Here is a 26,463-nt window from a genome sequence, read left to right as displayed (position 1 = left end):
CTCTAAGACTCATCATAGTTCAGTCCTTTGCATTCTGCTGTTTCTACTCAAATGTCACCTCTGAGGGGCTGTCTCTAGTCCCCTACCCCCTGCTGAAAGTCACAGCCCTTTTCCCTCCCATCTCTCCCTATCCCCTTATTTGACTCCTTCCTAGTCACCAGGACAAGCTAGAATAGCCTGCTGAATTGCTTGTACTATCCTTCTCCCCAGCTGGAACGTGACTGTCCCGCCTGGCTCTCTGTTGGACCCCCAGGGCCTGACCAGTGGTCAAGGGGACAAAAAATAGACCATAAATCAGGAGAAGTGGCTTGGACGAGAAGAGAGCTGGAGCAGCAAGACTGCACTGCCAGCCTCCACCTGAGGGACCTCTCCCCTGGGTGGCCAGTGGGCTGGAGGGAGGCATGCTGGGGCTTCTCACACACTCAAGCCCAAGTCTCAAGGTGGCTGACCCCTTGGCTGGCTTCCCACTCACCCATTTCCATTTCCAGAATCCTGGCAGGGTGAGGGTATGGTCATGGGGGCAGTGGTGTGGGAGGAGGTGGGGGGCCCTGGACTGGTACCTTCATGAGGGTGAAGCTGTGACTTGGCATCTTGACCTCACGGCTCTGCTTGGTTTCTGCACAAGTCCTGCCCCAGTGGACCTTGTCCCCCAAAACCTGTGTGCAGAAGTCCTGGGCCTGGACCCAACTCCACACTGTCCCCAGCCCTAACCTCAGCCTACCTCTAGGTGCTCCTGCCAAGCTGGGCATGGACCTAACAACCAGTACCTCTGATTCTGCAGGTCCCTCAGGGCATGAATCTTAGATTTCTTTTTCTTTTTACAGGTGGTCTCAGCTGGGTGGGATGAGCCTGGCTTGGGTGAAGGCACGTAGGGTGGGAGAATGTGGCAGATGTGAATAAGAACTCAACAAAGAGACCCAAGAAGAGAGAAAGGGACCCCTGCTCTCCTCTGGCCCAGGCAACCAGGCCTCCAGCTCCCCCTCTTGTTCTGGAAACCTAGCTCCATCCAGCTGGGCCTCAGCCCCTTGCCCACACTGTTGCCTGGTGCCCTTTCCTGTAAGGCCAGACCTCTCTCCCCAGGGCTATGGCCCCCACCTGCTCCCTTGGCTCTGGCCACAGCGACCTTTTCCCCTCCTCTGTCCCTTTTTGGGACTAGTGGAGATGACGTTGCAGCCCCTCCCAGGCTGGCTGTCAGCCCCAGTGTCCTGCAGGGCTCATCCTGTGGGCAGGGCTGGAGCAGAGAGCTGGCTAGGGCAGAGGGACATGAGGGGTGTTGGGACTCCTGAGGAAGGCCCCCTGCCAACATGTAGCCCCCCACTCCTGGGTGAACAGAGCAGAGCCGCTGGGGGAACCTCCTGGCAGCTCACACATATGCACACACATGTGCGCACACATGCAACAGATACACACTTGTACGTGCACACACAAGCATATGCACACACACATGCAACAGACGTGCAACATGGACATGTATGCACGACGTGTTCACATGCAACAGACGTGTGTGCGCGCAAACACAGACACACACATGTGCATGGGCAAACACACACGTGCACACACACGTCCCTTGGCTCCCCCTGACACCAGGCCAGTTTCCTTACTGAAATGCAAGCTTCTCCCAAGTTGTGTTAAGAGTGACTAGAAATCAACTGGGATTTTTTTGTGCCTCTGCCTGAGAGCGTGTCAGGCCCCCAGGGAGCAGGGAGGGGTTGATGGGGCTGGGAGCCATGACCTCAAGGGGAGTCTTTCCATGGAGAGACCCTCTGTTCCTGCTAGTCCACCTCTAGGGCTTGTCAGATGCCCTGACTTCTGCCCTTCATGCCCAGCCCTGGTCAGCAGCCCCACCTAGCCCCACCCAGTCTGAGCTCTAGGCCTGTGGGGACTGCTGGCTGGCGGAGCTATTTTAAGTCCAGCTCTCAGCCTGCCCTCCCCCCGAAAGCTTTGCTACTGGCCACCTGCCGCCGCCTGTCTGGCCTGGAATGCTGAGTGGCAGTTGGCCAGGGTGGGGGCTGGGGACAGATTGTTATAAAGCTGGGGGCGCCTGGGAGGCAGCTGTCCCTGTTCAGAGCCCGCCACAGTCCCCACCGCCGCCGCCATGCCCACCCACCGCCTCGTGATAGTTCGGCATGGCGAGAGCACCTGGAACCAGGAGAACCGCTTCTGTGGCTGGTTCGACGCAGAGCTGAGTGAGAAAGGGGCCGAGGAGGCCAAGAGGGGGGCCCATGCCATCAAGGACGCCAAGATGGAGTTCGACATCTGCTACACATCAGTGCTGAAGCGGGCCATCCGCACCCTCTGGACCATCCTGGATGGCACAGACCAGATGTGGCTGCCTGTGGTGCGCACCTGGCGTCTCAACGAGCGGCACTACGGGGGCCTCACGGGCCTCAACAAGGCAGAGACGGCCGCCAAGCACGGGGAGGAGCAGGTGAAGATCTGGAGGCGCTCCTTCGACATTCCACCACCCCCCATGGATGAGAAGCACCCCTACTACAGCACCATCAGCAAGGTGGGCTGCTCAGGGCACCTGAGGGAAGGCCTGGGGGTGGGGGCCTCAGGGATGAGCCCGGGTACGGGGCTGCTGTCTGGGGAGGGAATAGCAGTGTGGATGCCCCCAGGAGCGTCGGTACGCAGGCCTGAAGCCTGGGGAATTGCCCACTTGCGAGAGCCTCAAGGACACCATCGCCCGGGCCCTGCCGTTCTGGAATGAGGAGATCGCCCCCCAGATCAAGGCTGGCAAGAGAGTACTCATCGCAGCCCACGGAAACAGCCTGCGGGGCATTGTCAAGCACCTGGAAGGTGAGGCCCACCCTCCCATGGGGTGGGGGTGGAGGCAGGTGGGGTGACACACACCCTTGAACCAGCCAGCCCCCAGCTTCTCATTTCAGCAAAGTGCCCGCTGCCTGGTTGAGGTAGATTTGCAGATGTCAGCACCCGGGGTGGGGCTTTCAAACTGAATTGAACTGGGAGGGTTGAGAAATCACTTAAAAATCTGCTTTGTAAAATTGTTTCATTTCTGTGTACGTACTGGGACACTATGTAAAACCAGTTCCCTTCCGAAGACTGTGGGTAAAAACACTGCCACCACTGACCCAGGGCCCAGGTCCTGCACAGGGGTTGAGGGCCGTGGGGCTGAACCGGCTTCCCCAACATGAGCCCTAGGCGAGAAGTGGGAAAGCTCAGGGGTGGCATCTTACCCAAAGACACGCAGCTGGGAAAAGGCTCGGCTGTCTGGCTCCAAATTCATTTGATGTGTGACCCTGGTCAGGTCATTTCATTCGCTGGGCCTCAACCACCCCCTCTGGGGCTATGGGGGCCTCATGGGGCTCCTCCCAGTACTGCCTGCTGCTGGATATGGGGCGGCGGGGCAGGGCCCTGTCCCTTCTGGTTCCCAGGAACCCAGCTCTCACCCGCTCACTCCAGGCTGGTAGCAGGACTCCCACTAAAGAGCAGGGGGCAGACCCTCCCTTGCTGGGCCCCTCCACTTGCTTCCTTTGACTAGCACCTGAGACAGTTCTATGGGCCCACAGGATTTTCACAGCCATCTGGACAGTCTAGGTTTGCATCTGAATGGCCTTCAAGCCTGTTGGGATGGTGGGAAGGGGAAGACAAGCAGGGTGATGGGCCCCAAACTTCCTGCTCCTGGGGGTCGACGGGCAGCTGACCAAAGCAGACAAGCAGGCCTCTGAAGCCTGGCCAGCCCCAGTCTGCCCTCCCCAGGATGCTAGGGCCACAGACGCCTCACACCAGGCCCTGAGCCCAGCAGATGGAACAACCATCTTCCGCCCCTCCCTTCTGGGGGCTTCCTGCAGCACACATGCTTCTCAGCTCCATCTGGGAGAAAAGCATGCACCGACGCGAATGTGAACTGGGGTCTCCCACTGCCCAGAGAAGGTTCTCTTAAGCCTTCCTTGCACCAAGGGGGGTAGGGTGACGGGAATACTAAAGGTCGAGCTGCTATTCCAGACCAGTGGATGAGGAGCTGGCAGGGTCGGGTTTCCCCAGGAAACCTTGCCCTTTCCACCTGGCATAGCCTCCCGTCCACCTCAGCCACGGGCGGCCCTTCTCACTGTTCCTCTTCCACTCCCTTTCTCAGGAGCAGTCCTGCTCCTCTGCTCAAAAGTCTAGAATTTAGAACTCTCTAGAAACCAAACGTCTAATGTCTTTTTGAACCCAAACATCCACTGGTCTGCCCAGAGTTGACACTGGGCTGAGACCGATGGCACCAGCCCAGGTCCCCACGGCTTGATCTTTGGTTTACCATGGCTATTTCCGTAGGTCGCTCTGTCTTACTCAGTTCTGCCTTGACCTTCTTTACGCACATTTCTGTGGCCTTGCTGTCAGGGGTGGGGGTCTGCTGCCAGCTGACCAGCTCTGTGGCCCATAAAGGTCATGGAGCCAGCTGAATACAAAAGCAGGTGGCTGCCTGGTGGACAGGCTGAGAGGGGCTAAGGACCTTGTTCCTCTGGTCCAGGGATGTCAGACCAGGCCATCATGGAGCTGAACCTGCCCACGGGGATCCCCATCGTGTATGAGCTGGATGCAGCACTGAAGCCCACCAAGCCCATGCAGTTCCTGGGTGACGAGGAGACTGTCCGGAAGGCCATGGAGGCTGTGGCCGCCCAGGGAAAGGCCAAGTGAAGGGTGGGCTCTGGCAATAAAAGCACCTCCACCCACTGCCTCGAATCCAGCATGGCCCCAGTATGCCTGGTACGTGGGCTGGCAGATACCCACCATCTAGCGCTCACTCAGGGCTGGCTCCACAGGCCTGGCGCCTGGGATTCCACAAATGTTGCCCCAGGGGGCCTGGCCCTTGCTGCCTGCCCAGCCCATCCCATTAGGTGTGGGGACCCCAGGAACCAGGGGCAGGAGCCTGGTCCCCATCCCTGGCTATCAGGCAGCTCCTAACAAGCCCCTATAGTGACACCCAAGGCTGAAGAGCCACTTGGTAACTTTGCTTTAGAATCAGGGTGCCTAGGCTCACCTAGGGAGTGTCCGAGTGACCCAGCCCTCCCCATGGTGAACGAGGACTGCAGCCAAGACACCATTTCACGGCCAGCTTCCTTCAGACAGGTTGTCCTCTGCTGTACCTGCAGCCCCAGGGTGGGGAGAGTAAGGCGGTACCCTGAGCCCCGCCTCCTTGGCATCCCCTTGTCTGGGGACAGACAAGCCCACAGCTGGCTTCAAAGCTGGCAACACCTGACTCATGGGGCCTCCATAGCTGGGGTGAGCCCTGTCATCTTCATGGGAGAGAAATCAGGACAGTGAGGCCTGCCTGCAGCTCTGCCTAAGGGGCAGACAGGACGGGCCACCTGCTACCAGATGGGGAGGGGCAGTGGGATTGGCCACTACCTGGGGCCAGCAGCCTCCTCAGCAAGCCTTCACCCCAAGCCACTTCCACCTAGCACTCCCAGGGCATAGGAGGAACTGTAATTCCCTAGACGTTCAGCGAGTGCCAGGCACCTCACTCCAAACACGCATGCACGCACGCTCCATCCCACATGGGTGGAGGCTCCCCACAGCAGGGAGCAGGGCAGCCCTCAGCCCCTCTCAGAGAACTGAAATGCAGGAGGCTGACTTCAATCACATCTTAACGTTTATGCCTCTTCCAGGTGGCTGATGGTCGGCCAGAGGCGCACGCACACCTCAGATACCCAGGAAAGGGTTTGTTTCCACTCGGGGGCATTCAGGCTACAACTGGGTGGATGAGAGCTGGGGCCTATGTGGGGCAATTCTTACTCCAAAAGCAGAAATGTGAGGGCTGGGACAGACATAGAGGGAAGACAGCAGGCACAGGCCACTCTGGTTACTCTTCCTGAACCAGAATCAGCTGAGAGGCACACATGGGCCAGCAGACAAGAGTGAGCCACACGGAAGGTCACGTCGTGTCTGCTGATGTTTTCACACCTTCCTTAACCCACTCAGATGGGGGGTTGGTCATCCCTCTCCCTACTGCCCACAGCCCAGGCAGAGGGACAGAGAACGGGGAGCAGAGAGGACCCAGAAAAATGAACTAGGCTGCCCAAACTGTCAAGACCCACTCTGACATTGGTCATAAACTCTGCTAAGTTCACTGTTCCCAAGGGTCACCAAATGCTGTAGCCACCATCCCTTAAGAGCCAAGCGGAAAAGGAAAAAGAGGCAAATGCAGAGGAGGCCTCTAGATGCCCCTGCTCAGACTCCATAGCTTGGCAGTGCTGTTCTCCTCAGGCAGAGGTCACCAAGGGGCTGGTCATGGGCGGGACTTGGCTCAGTGTCCTCTGTTGGGGTCAAGGCCAGACTGGTTGGGAGGGCCTGGGAGGCTGCTGGAAGCATGTTTGGGAATCACCAGGTTATTGCTGCATTTGGGGTGACAGGCTGAGCCACCCAGGCCAGAGGGAGCCTGAGGGCTTGTCCTCATGGCGGTGGGGCGGGGGGGGGGTTCCATTCCTGGAAGAGTGCTGTACACAACCCTCACACCACCTCCCCCAGCAATAAGGAAACCGCATCAGGGTGGGGAAAGGAAAGATGGGCCTCGGCCTTGGCCAGCAGTGGAGGGTCCTCACTCAATGAGCTCCACATAGTTGGCGGGAAACATGCCAAAGTGGCCATCCGGCCCATAGCCACGCCACCAGCCTTCGTCGATCACCTCGATGCCCGTGATGAGGTTCTCAGGGTCAAAGGAGATCTCGGTCTCGTCGGCTGCAAGGAGGGTAAGCCCAGATGCTGTGCTGGGGGCCCTGGGGCTCTGGGTGCCAGCCCCAGCCCGTCCCCGATGCTGCTCTCAGAACACAGCTTCCTACAGGGTCTCGCTCTGGGCCCACTGTTCCAGCAAAAGGCTGGAGTACAGTACTTCCACACACCAGCCTGCTTCCCGAGGCAACCACCCAGGGTCACCTGGGGCGTCAGTGTCCAGTCCTGGCCCACCTCTCTGGTCATACCTTCAGGCTCTAGAACAAGGCTAGCAACTGAGATTCATGCCAGCGGACAGCAAGTAGCTGCTGGGAGCATGTGCGGCAGTCTGGGCTGTCCACCCCACTCTCCCCTCTCACTCTCCTGTCTTCTCTTCTAACACTGTCTGGGACTGTCCCCACAAGGGAGCCCCAGAACCCTATCTCCTGATCTTGGGCCTGAGGGCTGGGCTGGGCCGCAACACATTACCTGCCTGGTAGTCGTAAAGGGCCCGGGCACAGAGCCCTTTCCCACTCAGACTCGGGTAGTGGTCTACGTGCTCAGAGCCAGGATCTTGCTGCACCTGCCCAAGGACGGGAAAGAAGAAGAGAAGTCTGGGCTCCTGGTTACCACAAACTCGGCCCTGCCTGTGGTCAGCCCTGACAGCAGGCCTGGGGAAAGGGGCCCGGCACGTGGAGGGCAGGGCTGCTCCAAAATTGTACAAGATCATCCACATGTGGTGAGCCAAGGAAAAGCCAGGCATCCCACGATCCGTACGGCCGAGGGTGTTTCTGGGCACACAACCCCTTTGCAGCCCTGCTCTGTTGCAGGGAACCCACCACTGGGGGCTCCTCGTAGAGGGTCTCCGGCTCTGGGGGCTCCTCGTACACAGCCTCCTCTTCTTCCTGCACTGGACCCGGAGGGGCACTGGGTGCCGGTTCCTCACGAAGATCTGCATGGGAGGACAAAGCCTGCTCTGACCTTGGGGAGGGGAGAGAACATCCCCTGGCTCCCCCCCACACCCCCCTAAGGGGTAGCCATGTCTTGCCTGCCCTGGGCCTTGAGGTGGTATGAGCTGGCTCCCTGCCCAGGGTGGGCTCTGGTTGGGTGAGCTGCTTCTGCAGGAAAGGGCTCCTCAGCTTGCCTGCAAACCAATGGTAAACACACAGGACATCATGCAACTGGAAAGGGGGAAGAACAAGCAGTCTCCGCCTTTTCTGTGCTCTGCCCAGAGGGTGGACCTGTCCTGGGATAGCGGCCATCACACAGGGGTATACGGGCACATGCGGCAGCTGCAAGACCACCACCTGGTGTGTACACATCACACACACACCAGTATGCTCCAAGCAGCCCCTCGGGGGCCATGTGCAGTATGGGAGAGCTGGCTGGCCAGCAGCAACTGCAATCCTGTGTCCTCTAGGGGCCAGCGAGGTGACTGATGCAGGCCCCTGGGACCCAGCTGACAGCCCAATGTGTGAGCTGTACCAGGGTTTACAGGGCTAGGGCTGGACGGTCTCCACTCTGGAGCCACACATGGTCCCTCCTTTCCCACCAGGTCTCTGTAGGATGAGGTCAAGGGTAGAAAGGGACACCTGGGTCCCAGGCTCCCCTCCCAGAGGCTGCCCTCATGAGCACAGGCTCTCCTTACTCACCTGCCCGTCAACTTCTGACCCACCTGTCACCACCTCAGAGGGCCCTCTGGACGGGGGACCCCAGGCTCCCCCCTGCCTGCCCTGCCGCATGGCTAGGCCCAGAGAGACATCTCACCTGGCTGAGGGCTGGGAATAGATGTGGTAGACATGGCCCTCTCCTTCTGCTTGAAAATCTCCCGTGGGTGTGCTGGCTGCTGACTGACAGGCTCCTGGGGGAGCACATGTGAACCAGCAGTGCGTGAGGACCCAGCAGCCTATCAGCCCGCCTGGCTCCCCGCAGCTGGGGCGGGGGGTGGTGGGAGCCAGGAAGCAAAACCCCAAAGCCAAGGGGCTCACAGGCCTCTTCTACGACCAGGCTGAGGTCCAGGCCAGGCTGACCTTCTGCCCTTCACTCTCCCCTCCACTGCCACCTCTGATGCGCCAACATGTATCCCCAATTCTAATCTGTCCGAGCTGGCTGCAGGATCCTCACAGTAACCCCCTCCCTTAGGCCCGCTATGCTGGGCCCGTGTGTCAGAAGGAAGCCCAGGGCTGTCGTGGCTCACAGCAGGCAGCCTCTGGGCCCGTCCAGGACGAGCCCCAGCAGATCGGGGACTCCCACGAGTTACTGTGACTGGCCCCTCTGGATGGGGGAGCGTCCAGGTCTCACCTGCTCCTCTCTGTTCCTCGAAACCACTTCCTGCTGCTCATACTTCCTGCTGGGAGGGCAGAGGGAAGAGCTGCAGCCCAGCCCCAGCCCACTCCGGCCTGCCTCCAGGGGAGACTCCCAGGGAGGAGAGAAGGCCCCGAGGCAGGCCCCAGGCAGCAGCCACCCACCTCTCCTCTGGGGCCTCACCTCTGGGGGCCAGCCTCGCCATCCTGCTGCAGGTAGCGCTGCTCCCGGAGGGCGGCCTCACGCAGCTCCCGTTCCCGCCGCTCCTGCTCCAGCTGCCGCCGCTCCTGCTCCAGCCGCCGCTTCTCCTCCTGCCTGCGGTTCTCCTCCTCCTTCTGCAGGGAGAGCCGCGCCCGCCGACCCCGCTCAGCCCCTGCGCTGCCCTTGCCCCATCCTGCCCAGGCAGCCTGCACAGCAGCACAGTCAGGCGTGCGCTCCAGAGCAACACTCACTAGCCTTGTTACTTAACCCCTCTAAGCCTCAGTTTGGCCATCTGTAAACAGGTGCTAACAAGATTTGCTCTATAAGCTTATTGTAAGAAAAACTGAGACAAAGCAAGTAAAATACTCACTACCTGCCTGGCACATAGGAGATGCTCCACAAATGCCAGCTATCATCGTCGTGCCCGGGCAGCACTCACCTCTGCTTTGGCCCAGAAACTGTCTTTGCCAACTCTTTTGATCTCGGATACAGCGTTGGTTTTCTGGTACACAGAGCCCTGCGGGGAACAGAGGATTCACTACAGGGCTGTTGGTGGGAGCACAGAGTGCAGTCAAGAACCGTTAGGCTGGCACCTGGCAGAGGCAGCGGCACTGGCCCAGTGACCCCCAAAGAGACTGATAGCAAGATGGCCTGAAAAGCCCTGGAAATGGCCAAACAGAAGCTCAACCCAGACAACACTGGAGGCTCTGTGGCTGCACCAGCCCTTGGGGATGGAAGCCAGGGGCCATTCCCATGAGGCTGGCCCACCAGCCTCAGACAGCTGACCACCAAGGCAGTGCCCATGGAATCTCCACAGACCCCAGCTGTGCCTCGGGGGACTCGGCTCCCCACCCAGCACCCGGGCCACAGGCCCATAGCTGTCTGCCCACGACTTGGAAGGGCCTGCCCTGTCTGCCACCTGAAGTTCCTCCACAGCGGCCACTGTCCAGGGCCACGCAGGACATGCTGGTGCCATGGCCTTGAGGGTGCTAAACTGTCCCTGCAGAGAGTCTCTGACCACACAAAGCCACATGAGATGCTCCAGAACAGCTGGTCAAAGCACCAGGCAGAGTCAGGGGCTGCTCCTCATGCCCACTAGCACCTGCCTCACCAGGAGGCAGCTCCTGCTCCCGTCAGACATAGAGTTACCATCTGCACCTCGATCCAGGGGTGGGGACTGGAAGCCAGGCAGGTGGGAGCCCAGCCCCACAAGGGATAAGCACCAAGGGCAGACCCAGCCAGTCTGGACGCTGGGAACTGCACTCACCTACCCCACCCGCCTTGGGCCCAGGCAGCACTCACCACTGGGGCCTGGGGGCCCATGTCCTGGAAGCGGCCGCTCTCCCTGTGGAAAGTGTAGTTGGCACCCGAGGCCCTAGCCACCTTCTGCATGATGCACTCGGGCTCCACGTCCTCCTCGGCCCTCGCGTTGATGGTCACGTGGGCCCCCTGCAGCGGGAGCAGCAATTAATGAAAGGCGTTTCAATTCCAGGAGAGGACAGGCTGCCCACTGCAGCCTGTACAGCACAGACAACGGTTGCACAGGGCTAAGGGTCAGGAGACCCTGCTGGGAACCAAGGCACACTCTCCTTAAGGCCTCAGACAAACCACCTCAAGGCAAACCCCTCGTACTTGACAGCTCGTGTGTGAGGCCCCTGCGTTCCACCGCCCTGTGACTTGTTCTGTGGTGCTGCATTTCAGTAGGTAGCTCAGGCATTAAAGAAAGAGCTCAGATAGCTCTTTTTTTTTTTTTTTTGCTGAGGAAGATTCACCTGTAGCCAATCTTCCTCTTTTTGCTTGAGGAAGATTCATCCTGAGCTAACACATGTGCCAGTCTTCCTCTACTTTGTATCTGGGTCGCCACCACAGCATGGTCGCCGACGAGTGGTGTAGGTCGGTGCCCAGGAACTGAACCCGGGCCACTGAAGCGAAGTGCGCTGAACTTAACCACTAGGCCACAGGGTAAGCCCCTAAAGGGCCTCTTTCTAATGGATAAAAACTAACCTTAAACGGCATCTGGAAACAAGCACATTTTCTACAAAAAGCAAGCCACCTATTTCTTCCTGAGAAGTCAGACCATGACCTCGCTCACTGTTACCAAATATCCAATAAACTTGGGTTCCTCTTTCAGCTCCTAGTTGGAAAAACTGAGGCATATCTGAAGAAATATTGGCAGAACCAGAAATCAAAGTCCCAAGTCTCCTTGCCACTAACCAAAGAAATGCAAAAAGTCACCTGACAAGTGAACAACAAACTCTTTTGAGGGGCCGGCCCGGTGGCGCAAGCAGTTAAGTGCACGTGCTCCACTGCGGCAGCCCGGGGTTGACTGGTTCGGATCCTGGGTGCACACTGACGCACCGCTTGTCAGGCCATGCTGAGGCGGCGTCCCATATAAAGTAGAGGAAGATGGGCATGGATGTTAGCCCAGGGCCAGTCTTCCTCAGCAAAAAAAGAGGAGGATTGGCAGATGTTAGCTCAGGGCTGATCTTCCTCACCAAAAAAAAAAAAAAAAAAAACACCTCTTTTGAAACTCAACAAAGTTCCATTACATGATGACTGACATAAATCCACACAGAACCAGACCGGAAAGGGACGTATCAAAGGGAATATGCATGTTTGAGGTGCTGGGCACAAACAACTCTCCCTCTCCTCCAAACACTGACAACACTGCTAAGTGTTTACAGTACTCATAAAACAAATGGAACCCAAGGCCTAGCCTTGCCCCAGGACCAGCTCCAGCACAGTCCTCCTCGTGGTCCTTTGTCCTTCTTCTCCACTGAGGCCAGCTTGCAGGTGGCTCTGGCCACATCCTGGCCTCCTGAGTACTTGCTGAGCAAGAGTCAAGCAGCCTCTGGTCATGCCCTGAAGTCCAGATGGAGCACCGGGATGTGGGGTACATTTCCAACTCTGGCTGCAATTCCCACTCACTCACACCCAGAAACCCTGGGGCCTGAGGAACTCTTTGAGGCCCTTAGGGAGCAGCTCTCACCTTCAAGAAGCTGGCCATGGTGCTCACGTGGTTGGCGCATGCTCCCTTCCGCACATCATTCACACCCTCGCCCGTCTGCAACACAACACACCCAGCATGACCCTCTAATTCCCGGACATGACCCAGCCCTCCTCGCTAAGCCACTGCCCCCACCAAGGACTCGGCAGCTTCTCTGGGCCCCAGGAAAGAGAAAACTGCATCCTCAAAGTAAAGGACAAGGTGAGTCCCATACCTCCAAGTCAGGGAGGTTCTTGGGGCAGGACAGCCACCAGCTTCCACTGTGGGGGGTCACCTCTGAATTCCCTAGCCCCCACCCAGTGGTTCTGTTCTGTTAGAGCCCCTGTCCTGCCTTCCTAGCCCTTCTCCAGGCCCTCTGCTCCCTCAGGAGGACTACCCTGAAGGGGACAAAGACAAGGGTGATGGTTTGTACCCCACTTTGCAGGAGTAATTCTGGGCTTGGAGGTTGAATTCTACAATAGCAAGGCCCCAGGTATTCTTTGGGCAACAATGAATTAATCCACTATTCTGTTCATTCACCAAGCTATCCTGAAGTCAAGTCCTCCTCTGCTCCAGTCATGAAACGCAAAGGAGGAAAGAAGAAAAGGGAGCTTTTCTGAGTCACGCCTAGACGAAAACTTGGAGCCCTCAAGTTTTACATACCCAGTTGATGAGGACAAACTTGGGCAGGCCGGAGTTGGGGTCCCTCACCCTGCAGAAGGCGTACATCACCTTCCCGCTGTTGAGCTCCTCCACCATCTCCTCCAGGCCCCCCTCTGCAGCAGTCACAAAGAGAGTGAGAGGTGGCTCAGGCACCCCATCCACCAGGAAAGGAAACCCAGGCTGCCTCCACACCAGGTTCTCAGCCCCACCTGCAGCAGAAGCCCATTCCTGGGCCGCCGCCACTCAGCTGACTGATGAGAGCTGGTGGGACCCAGGATCTGCACCTGCGCCGAGCCCTTCACGTGATTTTTACCCACACTAGTCTAAAAACCACTTCTATAAACCCACAGGTAATTCCAGAAACAAAAATGTCATTTTGGCTACAAACCAAGCACCAGAGTTTCAAATGGAGGGTCTCTGTGACAATTTTACCATTGCCTGGACCCCACAAAGGGCCCTGGAATAACGCCCTTACCCATGTGTCTGCTCAGACTCGAGGGCCACCCAAAGGGTCCCAAGCAAACGGAACGTCCCACAGCAGTGCATGGGCTCAGCTTGTAGACTCTCCAAGTGAGGATGAGGGAGTCACGGGGGGACAGCAGCAGGCCACCCTAAGCCATTCTCCCCTGACACTGAGGCTGTGGGCCCTAGCACGCACTAGAGTTTGGGGTTCTTATTAGGCCTCCAAACCTCCTCAGGCTGCGAGGAGGTGCTTTCTCAGGATTCTGGCTATAGGGCTCCACAGAACCTAGGCAGTCCTGCGCCCCTGCTCTGGGCACTCAGGGCAGAGCCTCGTGAGTACCACTGGGGACAGTGGTAGGAAACATGGCTGCTGAACTCCGCAACTCTTGTGAGACCATGGCCAGTGGCAGTCCTTCGAGAAAGATGACCATCAGGGAGAGGCACTCATAAGAGCGAAGGGCTTTCTATCAACAAGTCACCAGAACCACTCATGTGGCAAGCAGAGAACATGCTGGTGAGTATCCACTTAATAACGAAGCTGTGTCACTCATGTCAGGCGAGCTGGCCTTGAGCACAGGGAGGAGACAGGGGTATCAGCTCGGGGGATCAAGGGTTACAAACCACCATCTTTGGCCCACCACTCGGATAGCCTCTGCCCAGCGGCGGGTGAGAGCCCATCTTTCCTGCAGGGACCTCCCATCACCCTATATTCAAGTAGCACTTTTCCAGGTCACCCCATCCCGGCTGACCATGTGCACTGATGCTACCTCTCCTTGGTGAGGTTGGGCCCCTGCGTATTCTCAACCCACCAGGAAGAGGGCAGAGAGAAGGATGAGTCTGTACCTTCTTCTCCTCCACCAGTACCCAGCTCCGTGGAACTGCCATTCCCCCAGCTGCAGCCCAGAGCTAGGGATGCAGCACGGGCCAGGCTATGGGCTGCCTGAGAGCTGGAGAGGGCCGGCCTGTTTCTCATCTCAGCTCTCCTCAAATACAACACAGAGAGAGCACTGCTGCCCTGTACCACCAGGCGAAGAAAGCCAAGGTGTTATTCTCATTTAGAAACATCTGAACCCCAAAGCTGGTCAGAAGCAGTCGTGAGTGCTGGTGGTCCCACACTGCTTGGTGGAGCCCCTTGTCCTGCCTGGCTGGCTGCAGCCACTGTGCCTCATCCACACCCCAATTAGGGGACCAGGGAATTCCTCAACATTGACAGCAATGTAAGATGGGTTCACCTTTAGCCAGGAGAGGTGTCAGTACAGTCACGCCACATGCAAGGGACACCTGTGTGCCCCAAGCCCCCTTCCTCCTGCTGTGAGGGCTGAAATGCCAGCCAACATGGAGCACGGACTGTCACAACTCTCTCTCCTTACGCACTTCACACTCCCTCCCCGTCTCTTGCCTCCTGATGCCCGAGAGCCCATCTGTTTCCTCACGTGGTCATACTTACCCCCAGTGCCAGCCACACGGATGTCATTGCTGTTGCCTTCATAAGTAAAGAGAGCCCTGAAACAAAACAAACAGGCTCTGTAGCCAGTGCGTTGGGGCGCTGTCTGCCCTCACTGTACGCACCAGGCTTCACGCTGCACCCCAAAGAGCTCAGCATGACAGTAACACTGTGGGCCGACATGGGCCCACCTGACTCACTAGGCAGCGTCTCAGGAGGCCACTGGGCCTCCCAGAGCTACACCTTCTCAGCAGTGAAGCTGAGAAGAGGCCGGCCTGATTTATCACAGGGGTTTGTTGTGAGGACAAACCTATGGAGATGGGGAGCATACATCTGCTTAGAGGAAAACTAAGCTGCAAAATTTTATGGCAACTTTCTACACAGTTGTGTGTGAAATACTCCCCTGGCTACCAGGTATGTGAATTTGAAAAGACAAAAGATACTGCATCCAAAGCACCCCGTAGAGAAGCAGGAAGGAGGAATATGTGCATCAGGCACCTGGGAAGGCTGCCCAACACCCTTGTGCATGTCTGCTCCACCTTCCAGAAAGCCTGAAGGGTTGGTGGAGCAGGTGGCTCTGGGCTCGGCAAACACAGACTTTTATAGGTTGCATAAGAAGCCACAACTCCACGTGAAGTCAGGCCCCTCACAGGACAAGTTCTATATCTAGCAGAACATTAACTCTCCACAGGTGACCCTGGGCCACACTTTTCTTCTCCTATAAGACTAATTATTCATAAGAACTCTGGAAAAGATTTGGGCTTATACACTTCTGCCCCAGTAGTATGGAGGAAATATGGTAAATTTTATTAAATCTGGGCCATGAAAGGTCCCTTGACCAGAACAAAAGTTACTCAAGGAGAACATTCGGAAGAGGTGGCTTCCCTGCAGTCCACACAGAGCCCAGCCATCAGCACCACCTCTGCAGCAGCTCAGCTCCTGGTAGCGCTGGCAGACCACGGGGTGGGGACGCTGATCCATCAGACAGCGAGTCAAAGGCAAAACCGGATCTAGTGCATCATCTCCCCGTGCTTCCAAGCACAGGCCTGCTGAGGTCCACCAGACAGGAGCTCCAGGGTTGACAGTCTGACAGGAACCAAATCAGCCTGCACTCAGCTTCCCCACGGCCTTGCTAATGCTACTGGGCAGAGCTGCCTACGCCTGAGAAAATAGGAAGAAAGTAGACCCAGGCCCAGGTGATCCGGTTGGTAGGAGGACAGGCTGCGAGGAAAGAACCATTGCTTCCCAGGAGAGGAAAGAGAATACGGAAGGACAGGCACCAAAAGGAACAGTCAGAGACACAGGGAATAGACGACGTGGGAGTGGTGGATGTCTAGACTCTGGAGGCTGGAGTCCTGGCCAGCCCTCCTTCTGGAGGAAAGAAGCCCGTTCCTCCCGAAGGCTACAAAACCCTGGCTGCAGAAGACGGGGACACTGGACAAGCAGCAGGGGACAGAGGTGGCCGCTCGGCCCAGCTCTTCCAAGAAGGGATCCAGCAGCTACTAAGAGACATGCTGCGTGCCTGCCGCCTACCCCTCCACCCCAGGCTCCAGCCTGAGCCACCTTCTTTAATGTTCCCAGTTCAGAGTCTCATGCCCACATTCAATCGAGTTCTACACTTCTTTCAAATCAACGTGAAAAAAAAAATGGTGTGCCAGCCTATGCACACCACAAGGAGTATGGAGCACCTTATAATTCAATCCTTCCTTCCAAAAACACATACTGAGAACATGCTGCTTGCTAGTCATGGGAATAATGCTATGAAGAATCCCTACGAGGCCCTGCCCGTGGAACTCTCTTTCTATCGGGAGACAAAAAGAAATACACAAATCAACACTAACACACTGTCAGATAGTGCAGTGGGTGCAGGAGGGGAACAACCCTGCCATGATCTAGGGGAAGAATAACCTGGGGGAACCAAGAGACAGACCCAAGATGGAGAGCTGATGCTGTGGCTGCTCCCCACCCCACCTGGCTTCAGGCCTAGCCCAATACCACCCACTCTGCACGTGAGACCTTGTACCATCCACCCAACCAGAGACCACTTCTTCTTGCTCGCATACCGTATACCACTTTTTCTGTACCCCTCTCAGTCCATCCTTCACCTGAGCAACTACTGCACTGGGGATAGACACAGAGCATATCCCATCCCTTCTGGTGAAGAGAGAAAGGAGACAGGAACACCAATGAGGAGTCTGGCATGTGTCCAGAGGAAGTAAAACAGGGAGATGGGAAGATGTGACTGCAGCCAAGCAGCTAGGAAGCGAGGAAGGCCTCTCCAAGAAGGCAACCCCGGAGTTGAGAAGTGAAGTTTGGGGAGCCCCCAGGATGATGTGGAAGGGCACTCCAGGGAGAGGAAGCAGCAAGAGCAAGGGCTCTGAGGAACCAGCTGGCAAGTTTGAGGAAGAGAAAGGCGGCTAGAGAGGTGGAAACAGGTGTGGCCACAGTGTGGTAAACAGGAGGGGCGGCAGGCCAGGAGACCAGCAGCTGGGCCATGCAGGGCCTGTCAGCCACAGAGAGGAGTCCAGGCTGTATTTAATGTGCAACAGGAAGCCACTGCAGAGTTTAATAAGCAGGGAAGTGACACGGTTTAGATATTTTTTCAGCTAGTGAGTGGGGACCTGCCACACAGTATCTGTTGAGATACTTAACGGCTGTGACAATGAGGGCAGAGGCCAGGGGTTCATGCTGCTGAGTGGTATGACCCAAAATGCTTCTGGAGCCTGGGTGAGAGTGACGAGGCTGGTGAGATGGGTGGGCTCTGACTGGGTGAGAGGAAGGAGGCTCAGCACCCTTGTGGGAGACAGAGTCCTGGGTGGTAGCAGAGAGCTGTTAAGAAGCCCAAGGACAGGCTGGAAACATGAGAGGCCTGCAGAGGGAAGCCTGAACTGCCAGCTGGGCTGCGGGACATCATCCCCAAACCAGTGATGTTTCCTGAAAAGACTGAGGATGAAGACAGACCTGGAGGGAAGACCCCTTAAGAGGCCCAGAAAGGGCTACACCAGATGATTAAGCACACATAAAGGAGCAGACCCCTAACTGGGCAGGACTGGGAAGGCACAAAGATGCTTCCAGGCTCCAAAGTCACGTGGCCTCACATGGATGTGAAAATGGGACACTCAGTGTGGAGAGACTTTCAACAGGGTTTGGAGTAACAGCAGAGGCCGAAGGGCCCTCTGAGATGGGAGAGAGACAGGGTGGAGGGCTGACACCTAGAACTTTCCTTAGAGAAATAACAGTGCTTGACGTGTCGGTGAATTTCTGAGGGACTGCAAAGAGAAGGCAGAGAATCCCTACCAGTTACCAGACACCCATCCCTAATTAGAACAGAAGCGTTCCAAACAGAGGATGTGCTGCTTGGATCCTACGCAAAACTGTGGACAAGTGCCATGCAGGGGGCCCACACCCACTTGGCCCCAGAGACAAGACGAGTCTGCAGATTCTGCAGACCTAGGCAGCTGGTGTTCTGAAACTCTTCCCCAAAAGGCCAAGGGCTGAAGGAAAAGGAAGGCCACAGCATCCTCAGTGTCACAATAGTAAGTTGTATGAAAGCGACTCTGTGCTGGGCACCAGAGAAAGCAGATGAGAAAGCAGCAGCACTTGACAAGTGGAGATGAGCCAGTCACGTCAGCACAGCCACCCACAACAGGCCCCGCGCCAAGCAATGGGAACAGGCTCCCCAAAGCTGGTCACCTTAGTTCATCACACTCAGCACATTTCTTAGAACTGGAAGTGCTCACAACTGATCAGTGAAAGCCATTGAAGCAAATGGGAAAGTGACACAGAATTACCTTGCATAGCTACCAGTGCTTGCCCAACAAAGAGCTGACCCTGCATGTGGGCTGCCCAGGGCTACCCTAGAGACTTCAGATCCAGGCTTCCAGTACTATAAAGCTCCATCCACTGCATGAACCTAACCACTGACAGCCTGGCGGAGGTTGTCACGAGAGGTGGAGGGAGGATGGGACCTTCCTAAAGACAGGTAGCCAGCATCCTTGTTTCATCCATCTCCCCACAGCTCAGGCACGGGAAGGAGTATTCTTCTTCGAGAAAGGGAGGTTTCTGAAACCCACACTCACAGAGAACTAGAAATCAAACCCTTAACCTCGTCTGACGCCTCCCGGGCAAGGCTCCTATTCCCAGCCGGACTGCCAGACCGCTCTCCGAGGCCCACTCCTCAACACAGAGTTTGAAAGAAGCCAGGCCTGGCTTCTGCTTTCTCACGGAGGGCTGTGGAGGGCCCCTTCGTCCAGGGAAGTCCCCGGGCAGGAAAGGAGAACCTGGGAAGCCACCAACCAGAGCCAGGCACAGAACCCAACATGGAGGCCCGAAGAGCCGAGACCCGACGCCAGCGGAGGGGGAGGGGCTGGGGACTCACTGGGCCCCCAAGACGGGGTTAACCCGCCCACGCACGGCGGGGCACTGGCTGACCAGGGTGGGGAGAGCACCTCCCGGGGGTGGCACAGGTGTGGGGCAAATAGGTGAGCCCCGGTCCACCTGCGGCCGCGCGGCTCCGCAACCCCTGGTTCTCCCCCCCCTGGCCCGCTCCCGGCCCGCCTCGGCGCCCACCAGTTGGTCGGGGACTTCTCGGTGACCACCCGCACGTAGGCCTCTTGCAGCGCAGGCCCGTTCCGGCTCAGGTTTGCAGCCATGGCCAGGACCGAGATCCCCTTGCCGCTGCTGCAGCTTCCGGGCCCGGCCCGCCCCCGACGACCGGAAGCCCCGCCCACCACACGGCCGGAAGCGGAAGCGGCGTGGGCGAGGCCAGGGTGAGCGGGCGTCTCCCGGCTGGGCGTCGCAAGAGCGGGGCGGGGCGGTGTGGCGGCTGCAAAAGCCTCTGGACCGGAGGAAGGGGGCAGGGTACGTCCCTCTGCGCGTCCCCGGTGCTCCACCCCGCCAGGCGTTCGTTCGCCTTGTGGGCCTGGCCGAGGCACTCAACCGAGCTTTCTGATAGCTGCTCACAGGGAGCACCGTGCGTTTCTGTCCTAACTCTTGCCACGATTAATGCACTTATTTAAGAATTTGAGATTCATGACAGTCTCCCTCCAAACGGAATTCCCGGAGCGTCTGTGTGGACCCTCAACAGAAGTTTGATCTGTGAATGAAGCATGCATGAATCAATGAGTACGCGAAGTAAAGTGAACACTAAGTGACACCACACCGCCACAAACCTAACTCAAAGTGCTGTTGTGCTTCCTCGACCTCACCTGCATTTCCCCCGCTAGTTTGGTTGAGGACAAGGTAGCGGAGGAAAGTAAAGAAGCTGCCCGCTGCTCATCCTGATTCTCTCCAGGCCCTGGCCGACTGAGGGAAGGGGCCCACAATGCCTCAATCCACTCCCTTCCTGCAGGGAGCACCAGTTCCTTCCATGCACAAATGTGCCTGTCGTGACTGACCTACCTGGAGGGAAAGAGGGAAATATGCCAGGGCCCAAGGCAGCTGGAAGCTTCCCTTCTGACCCCAAAGAACTCCCCACCTCCCTAAAATACAGATCCAACAGTCCCATAGTCCCTTAGATGTGCTTTTGAATTCAGAGTTTTTCAGATTTCAGAAAAGTAATATTGATCCCAAGCCGCATCTGGTATCAAACACGTTCATATTTGTGCAGTGATGTCTGTGAACAATTGGCTAATTGGGTTATAGAAAGACTGTTAATGGCCTCGTGGCAGTTCAGGTCAGGTTTTGCTGCCAAATGAGTTACCAAAATCATTTATGTCCGTTTTTATTTCTGTTTACATCATTGTTGTTTATTTTACAGGCAGAAGCTCTGACATCTCTCTGATGGGCAGAGTGGTTACCTTGTCCCAATCTGGGGAAATTGTAGGTCCTGGCCAAACACTCCTTCCTTTCAGCAGCTCCGGTCTGCCGCCTCCCTCCCTCCCCAAGTCCATCCTGGGTCTTCTCTTCTACGACGTGCGGGTGTACCCATTTCTACATTTTGACTTCACTACTGTGTTTGCATCAGAAAAATGAACTCTAGTAGTGGGGACCTCCCAGCTCTCCCAATTTCTAGTCTTTTTTTTCTTCAGTGACATCTCTGCTGTCCTTGTTTTTCTTTCAGACCTGACCCTCAGGTGACTTTCTGCTCCACCCTAGTCCCTCCCACCCTTTGCATTCCAGGGAGAGTTCAGCCCCCAGTCTATGGTTCTTCTGCCTTCTTCTCTTTGGCCCCATGTGTCTTTGTTTTCTCTCTTATCTCTGGGAATGTTCCTGTTAAACACCTCCTAGTAACCAGTTTCCTTCATCCACTTGGCTGCCAGTCCCCAGCCTGGGGTCCCTGGACTCCTAGGAGGTCTGGCAGCACTTTTCAACATTTTAGTCAACTTAGGGAGACCCCCCCCTTGCCTGAATCAAGCTGTGCAGGCCAAAGAGGCAGGTCTCTTTGTTTTGGAAATAGATCAGCTCATTGTGGTGACCAGGTTCATCCACACTAATGAGGGAAAATCAGGGAGATCCAGGCTCCATTGAAAGAAAGCTGAGGGGGGGTCCCTGGTGTGGGAATGTGAGGGTGCCAGGATTCCACTTCCTGCTCTAGGGTGTGGGAACCTATTTCACCTCAACAGGCCAGGGAAGGCTCTCTGAGGAGGTAACACTTGAGCAGAGACTGGATATAGGTAGGAGCAGGGGGGTGGGAGTGTGTGGCTATGGAAGGTCTGGGCAGAAGTGTTCCAGGCAGAGGGAACAAGATGTGTTGGGGCTCTGAGGTGGGAGCCAGCCTAATGGGCTTGAGGGTGGAGCACAGGGAGAAGGAGAAGGAAGGAGACGTGGGGTGGAGGCTGGATCCCGTAGGACCCTGTGGGTCAGGGGAAGGACTTTGGGTTTTGTTCTAGGTGTAACCAAATCTCTGGCGTGCTGTAAAGAGAGAGGATGTGATCTGGAGATGTTTTAAAAAGGTCCCTCTGGCTGGCTGCTGTGTGTAAACCATTTCCATATCCGTCTCCTTCCCACTCCTGCTTTCTTGTGTTCCCGTTTCCTTTTGGCTCTCTCTCTCTCTTTTTTTTTTTTTGTGAGGAAGATTAGCCATGAGTGAACATCGTGCCCATCTTCCTCTATTTTATGTGGGATGCCTGCCACAGCATGGCTTGATAAGCAGTGCATAGATCCGTGCCTGGGAACTGAAACTGCAAACCCCGGATCGCCGAAGCGGAGCACGCAAACTTAACCACTACGCCAGCGGGCCAGCCCCAAGCTCTCTCTCTTTTTGGTTGGCTGTTCCTCAGTTTGAGAATGTGAGATGTCTCCAGAGGTCATTCCTGGGACTCCTCTCTCCTCCTGAACTAACTTCTCTGCTATTTGCACAAGCGTCTATACCTTTCTTGCATGTGGATAAACTCAGATCTGCTTTACTTCTTGATGCTCTCCTGGTGGGTTAGATGACAGATCCAAGGCACAGAACCAGAGCCCAGAATGGTCAGTGTCCTCCACACTGAGGGCAGTTGGCCATGTCCTCAAGACACCCGAGTCCAAGTGTGGAGGGAGGATCTTGCTGGCAGACTCCCTCTGGAGCCCACCGTCTAGAAGGAACCAACAGCATTATGAAAAAGAACTGTCAGAGAACCACAGCAAGACCAGTGTCTTAGTCTGTTCAGGCTGCTATGACAAATACCAGAGCCTGGGAGGCTTGTAAACCACAGACACTTATTTCTCACAGTGCTGGAGGCTGAAAGTCCACCATCAGGGCACCAGTAGATTCAGTGTCTGGTGAGGACCTGCTTCCTCACGGCCGCGGCCATCTTCTTGCTATGTCTTCATGTGGTGGAAAGGGCAAGGTACCTCTCTGGGGTCTCTTTTATAAGCGCACTAATGCCATTCATGAAGGTTCCACCCTCATGACCTAATCATCTTCCAAAGACCCCCACCCCCTAATATCATCACCTTGGGGGTTAAGATTTCAACATAGGAATTTTGGGGGACATAATCATTCAGACCATAGCAATCAGTAAGAAAGAATAGCTGTTTATTCAGTCTTCATCAACAGAAATGTCAATTAGCAAGAAAATGATTTTCTTAAAAGCCACTAGGATTACATCTCTCCACTTCAGCCACACGTGGTCACGTTACTACAGAGTTAGAGAAATGGAATCATTACTTTTCCTGCCCTAAAAGAAAACTTCTTTATGCTGCATGGTAAGTGGAATACTGTAAACAAATACTTCACATCTTGAGAGATTAAAAAAAAACCTTCCGGGGCTCGCCCGGTGGCGCAAGTGGTTAAGTGCGCGCGCTCCGCTGCGGCGGCCCGGGGTTCGCCGGTTGGGATCTGGGGCACACACCGACGCACCACTTGTCAAGCCATGCTGTGGCGGCGTCCCATATTAAATAGAGGAAGATGGGCATCGATGTTAGCCCAGGGCCAGTCTTCCTCAGCAAAAAGAGGAGGATTGGCAGATGTTAGCTCAGGGCTGATCTTCCTGACAAAACAAACAAACAAACAAACAAAAAACCTTCCTAGTTGAGGCCCTCTTATGATTTGAACAGAGAGTAAGCAGTCAATGGCAGGCAGGTGGGAGGGCTGCAGTTCTGACCCTGAGGGTCCCAGGCCCTCAGGTGGAGAGTGGCCTCATGACTGCTTGTCATAAGGCTTGGCTCTGAGGGGCAGCCACAAGTCAGTGCAAGGTGGCTCACAGGAAGGGCAAAGCCTCCTCCTTCAGGAGGAGGAGTGTTCTTTCCTGCCACCTTAACCGTTTACAAAGGCCACAGAGAGGGCGCGCTTGCCACTCACAGAGCTCTTGTGAGGGTCTCTGGCTTCTCAGGTCTTGCCTGAAGCCTCAACCCTGGAGACCTGAAGACATGCATGCCTCAGCCAAGCTCCCTGCTGTAGAGGGGTGCACCCACAGCAAAGAGCCAGCAGAAACCCCACAAGGCTCAAAAGGAACAGAAGACACAGGTGATGGGGATTTTGCAGTTTCACTACAACTTTGCTGACATTTTCACCCAAAGACGTTAACAGATTCTCAGTCCCTCCTGTTACAGGGTGAAGGCCTACCAAGCCTGCCCTGCTGGGCATTTGACGCTGAATGCAGAAAGGGCCAGCTTCTTCCACAAGGGCGGCCAGCCTTATACTCCTTGCCTTGGCCGCAGACCAGCCTGTGCCTCCAGCTCCATCCTTCTTTCTGGAGCTGGCAGATAATTTTGCCCCTTGAGCACTGCTGGCCTTCTTGGGCCCTGGCCAGGCCATTATTGCTCCTGAGAACAAACTCTGAGGCAAGGCTGGGCCCAGGCCTAACGGCACTTCTTTCCTTTCTTCACATGGATTGAGGGGTAGAGGCAGCTTCGCGCCTGTGTCTGTGCTACTGAAAGGTCCCTGGTCCAACGACAGCGCTTGTTCCCTGGGGGTCTAGGGTGTGAGATGGTCTCACGTATCAGCTTACATGAATTGTGCCAGCTTCTTAATATGAAAATTCGTATTCGTTCCACCACTCCTCCACCCTCAACGATGCTCTGGGAAGGTGAGCCCTGCAACTCTGTTTATCCTGGTGCACCCTCCCCACCCCTCACATGGCTCCCAGAAAGTAAAAGGGCCCCAGTTTGGGAAGGGCCATGCAAGGGAGTGTCCTCAGGTGCTGACCCAGCTCCTACAACCTGCTGTGCTTGTTCTAAGACCAGCCTTCACTGAAAGACTCCCTCTGCCTGCAGGGCCCTCCTCCGGGTCCAGCCCTAGTCCTGCCACCTTCCTGAGGCCTTCTCGACATGGAGTCTCCCCAGTAGGCTCCCAGAAGGCAGCCATGTCATGCTATTTTTGTGTGTGTGTGTGGGGAAGATTAGCCCTGAGCTAACATCTGTTGCCAATCCTCCTCTTTTTTGCTGAGGAAGATTGGTCCTGGGCTAACATTCATGCCCATCTTCCTCTGCTTTATATGTGGGATGCCTGCCACAGCATGGCTTGATAAGTGGTGTGTAGGTCTGAGCCCGGGATCCAAACCTGCAAACTCTGGGCCGCCGAAGCAGAGCAAGTGAACTTAACCACTACGCCACCAGGCTGGCCCTCTTCTTTTTATAATTCTTCTCCCCTCCCCTCCACACCTTGCATGCGGTAAGTGCTTGATCAATGCTTGGATGAAGCCACCGAAAATCATTAGAAAGTGATTAGGATGACCAGCCAACAATGACAGCGGGGGGACCACAGCCAGCTCCTTGAGCTGTTGTGCTGGGCGGGGGTGGGTGGTGGGGAGGGTGGGCAGGCAGCAGGGGTGAGAGGCAGGCTCTGAGGGGCAGCTCTGCCATTACCTCCCAAGGTGGAGCCCAGCCAGTGGGCCTGTCTGCAGGGTGGGGAGTGAAGGCCTGGGAGAAGTGAGTGGGGGATGGGGAAGGAAGGAGACATTTTTTAGGAAAATCAAAAAGCTGCTATCTAGTCTGATAGAAGGTTTCACAGATTTTCTATGGCTTTTTGGTTTTGGTATTAAAAAAATCTCTGTCAACAGGGAGAAACCTGGGTGTTGGGGACAATGAGGCCAGCAGACCGGCCAGGGAGAACAACAGGTCCTTCTTCCTTCCCCGCCAATGGACAGCAGGTAAGGGGCAAGTGCTCCAGGAGGATGGGCCTGCTGCTCATGCCCACAGGGCACCAGGCTGCTGTCCTGGGGGTGCTGGTAGCCACGTCCTCCGTTTCTCAGAGGACCAGCATTCACAGCTAGATCTAATCCAGGTCCGGCCCTTACCCAGCACTGCTGGGGAGGAAGCATGTGTCACAGTGAGTAGAGCAGGCAGGAGGAATGGAGACACCAGAGAGACAAGTGGCCCATGCTGATATTGAGGCTCCTTCTCTGCCTCCCTTTCAGTAGCAGAGACAGACGTTAGGCCAGGATTCTGCTCAACAGTCCACAAGCACCTCTCTGGCACTTAGGGAGACTTTCTCCTGAATTTCAGAGACAGAAGCTGCCCATTCTTGAGCATCTGCAGTGAGATGATGTGGAATCCCACAGCATTGACATATTGCTCAGCTGTGAGCTGCTAGGCCTGTTGGACATTTGTGTTCTAGCATTTTAATCCCTTGTCAGGAGATTTTGACCCTTTGCCATATTCTTAGAACTCCTGGGTCTTCCTAGAGCCTGACAAAGGATCAAGATCTCAGCACCATCCAGCAAACCCAGGTGCTTCCAGCCAGAGTCAACAGTCATTTGTTCATTCTGGATCAATGGCTTAAGATCATGCATCTCCCTGATCTCTCTGGTCCACAGAGGAAAAACACGTCACCCCACACTTGGCTTTTTGGATCTGCTGTCCAGTTGCTGAACTGGGACTCGCCTTCGAAACATGACGTCCGCACGTGTGGCTTACACGGGAGCTGCCTGTACCACAGTGCCTCTTAAAATAAGGTTTTCAACCTAAGAAGCCTGTTCTTCAGGCTGATCTGAGCCCTGGAAGGCCTAACAAACAGAAGAGTTTCCCAGGGTGAGAGTCTAGGAGATTTGGTGGGGACAGGCCTGCAGAGCATCACTGTGGTGGCCTAAGGGGTCTGGCAGGGACATAAGCTTGCAGAGGGAGAATGATAACTTACACTGCGCATCCCAAAGGGCTGATTTTACTTTCTCTACTACATGTCTCCAACAGAGAGGGCAGGCATGGGGACATTCTGATGGAGCTGAGAAAGTTTATCAGCTTCTTGGAAGTCATAAGCTATTACGCTTGAAAGGCCAAGAACAGAACCCACGGTCTCAACACCAGCTTGGGCCTGGATCTTCCCTCTCTGAGCCTCTGACTTGTCTCTGAAATGTGAATCCACCCCACCTTCCCGTGCTTTGTGACGCTTGGC

General features: G+C 56.0%; 2 protein-coding genes across 3 annotated transcripts; one reads left to right on the top strand and one right to left on the bottom strand.

Annotated features, from left to right (window-relative positions):
- The first annotated feature begins 1,986 nt into the window (after positions 1-1,986).
- Positions 1,987-4,924, top strand: PGAM2 (phosphoglycerate mutase 2). The gene is made up of 3 exons (XM_004438319.3): positions 1,987-2,509; positions 2,619-2,799; positions 4,475-4,924. Exons 1-3 carry the CDS (start codon positions 2,096-2,098, stop codon positions 4,639-4,641), a joined length of 762 nt encoding a protein of 253 aa, XP_004438376.1. The 5' UTR covers positions 1,987-2,095; the 3' UTR covers positions 4,642-4,924.
- Positions 4,925-5,578: 654 nt separating this feature from the next.
- Positions 5,579-19,422, bottom strand: DBNL (drebrin like). 2 transcript variants are annotated; one of them, XM_014793623.2, is made up of 13 exons: positions 19,281-19,422; positions 14,715-14,770; positions 12,806-12,918; positions 12,146-12,220; positions 10,459-10,605; positions 9,596-9,673; positions 9,139-9,290; positions 8,953-9,001; positions 8,419-8,512; positions 7,700-7,795; positions 7,491-7,603; positions 7,141-7,234; positions 5,579-6,681 (listed from the first exon to the last, which is right to left on the bottom strand). In XM_014793623.2, the coding sequence occupies exons 1-13, from the start codon at positions 19,361-19,363 to the stop codon at positions 6,542-6,544; spliced, it is 1,290 nt and encodes a 429-aa protein (XP_014649109.1). In that variant the 5' UTR covers positions 19,364-19,422; the 3' UTR covers positions 5,579-6,541. The 2 variants fall into 2 exon arrangements, with proteins under 2 accessions (XP_014649109.1, XP_014649110.1); XM_014793624.2 differs by having other exon boundaries at positions 8,953-8,998.
- Positions 19,423-26,463: the final 7,041 nt, after the last annotated feature.

Source organism: Ceratotherium simum, chromosome 1 (genome assembly GCF_057802395.1).
Source record: "Ceratotherium simum simum isolate JZ-2026a chromosome 1, ASM5780239v1, whole genome shotgun sequence".
In the NCBI taxonomy this organism is placed as follows: Eukaryota; Metazoa; Chordata; class Mammalia; order Perissodactyla; family Rhinocerotidae; genus Ceratotherium; species Ceratotherium simum.
Note: the sequence above shows the minus strand (reverse complement) of the source record. Positions and strands in the feature narration are given on the sequence as shown.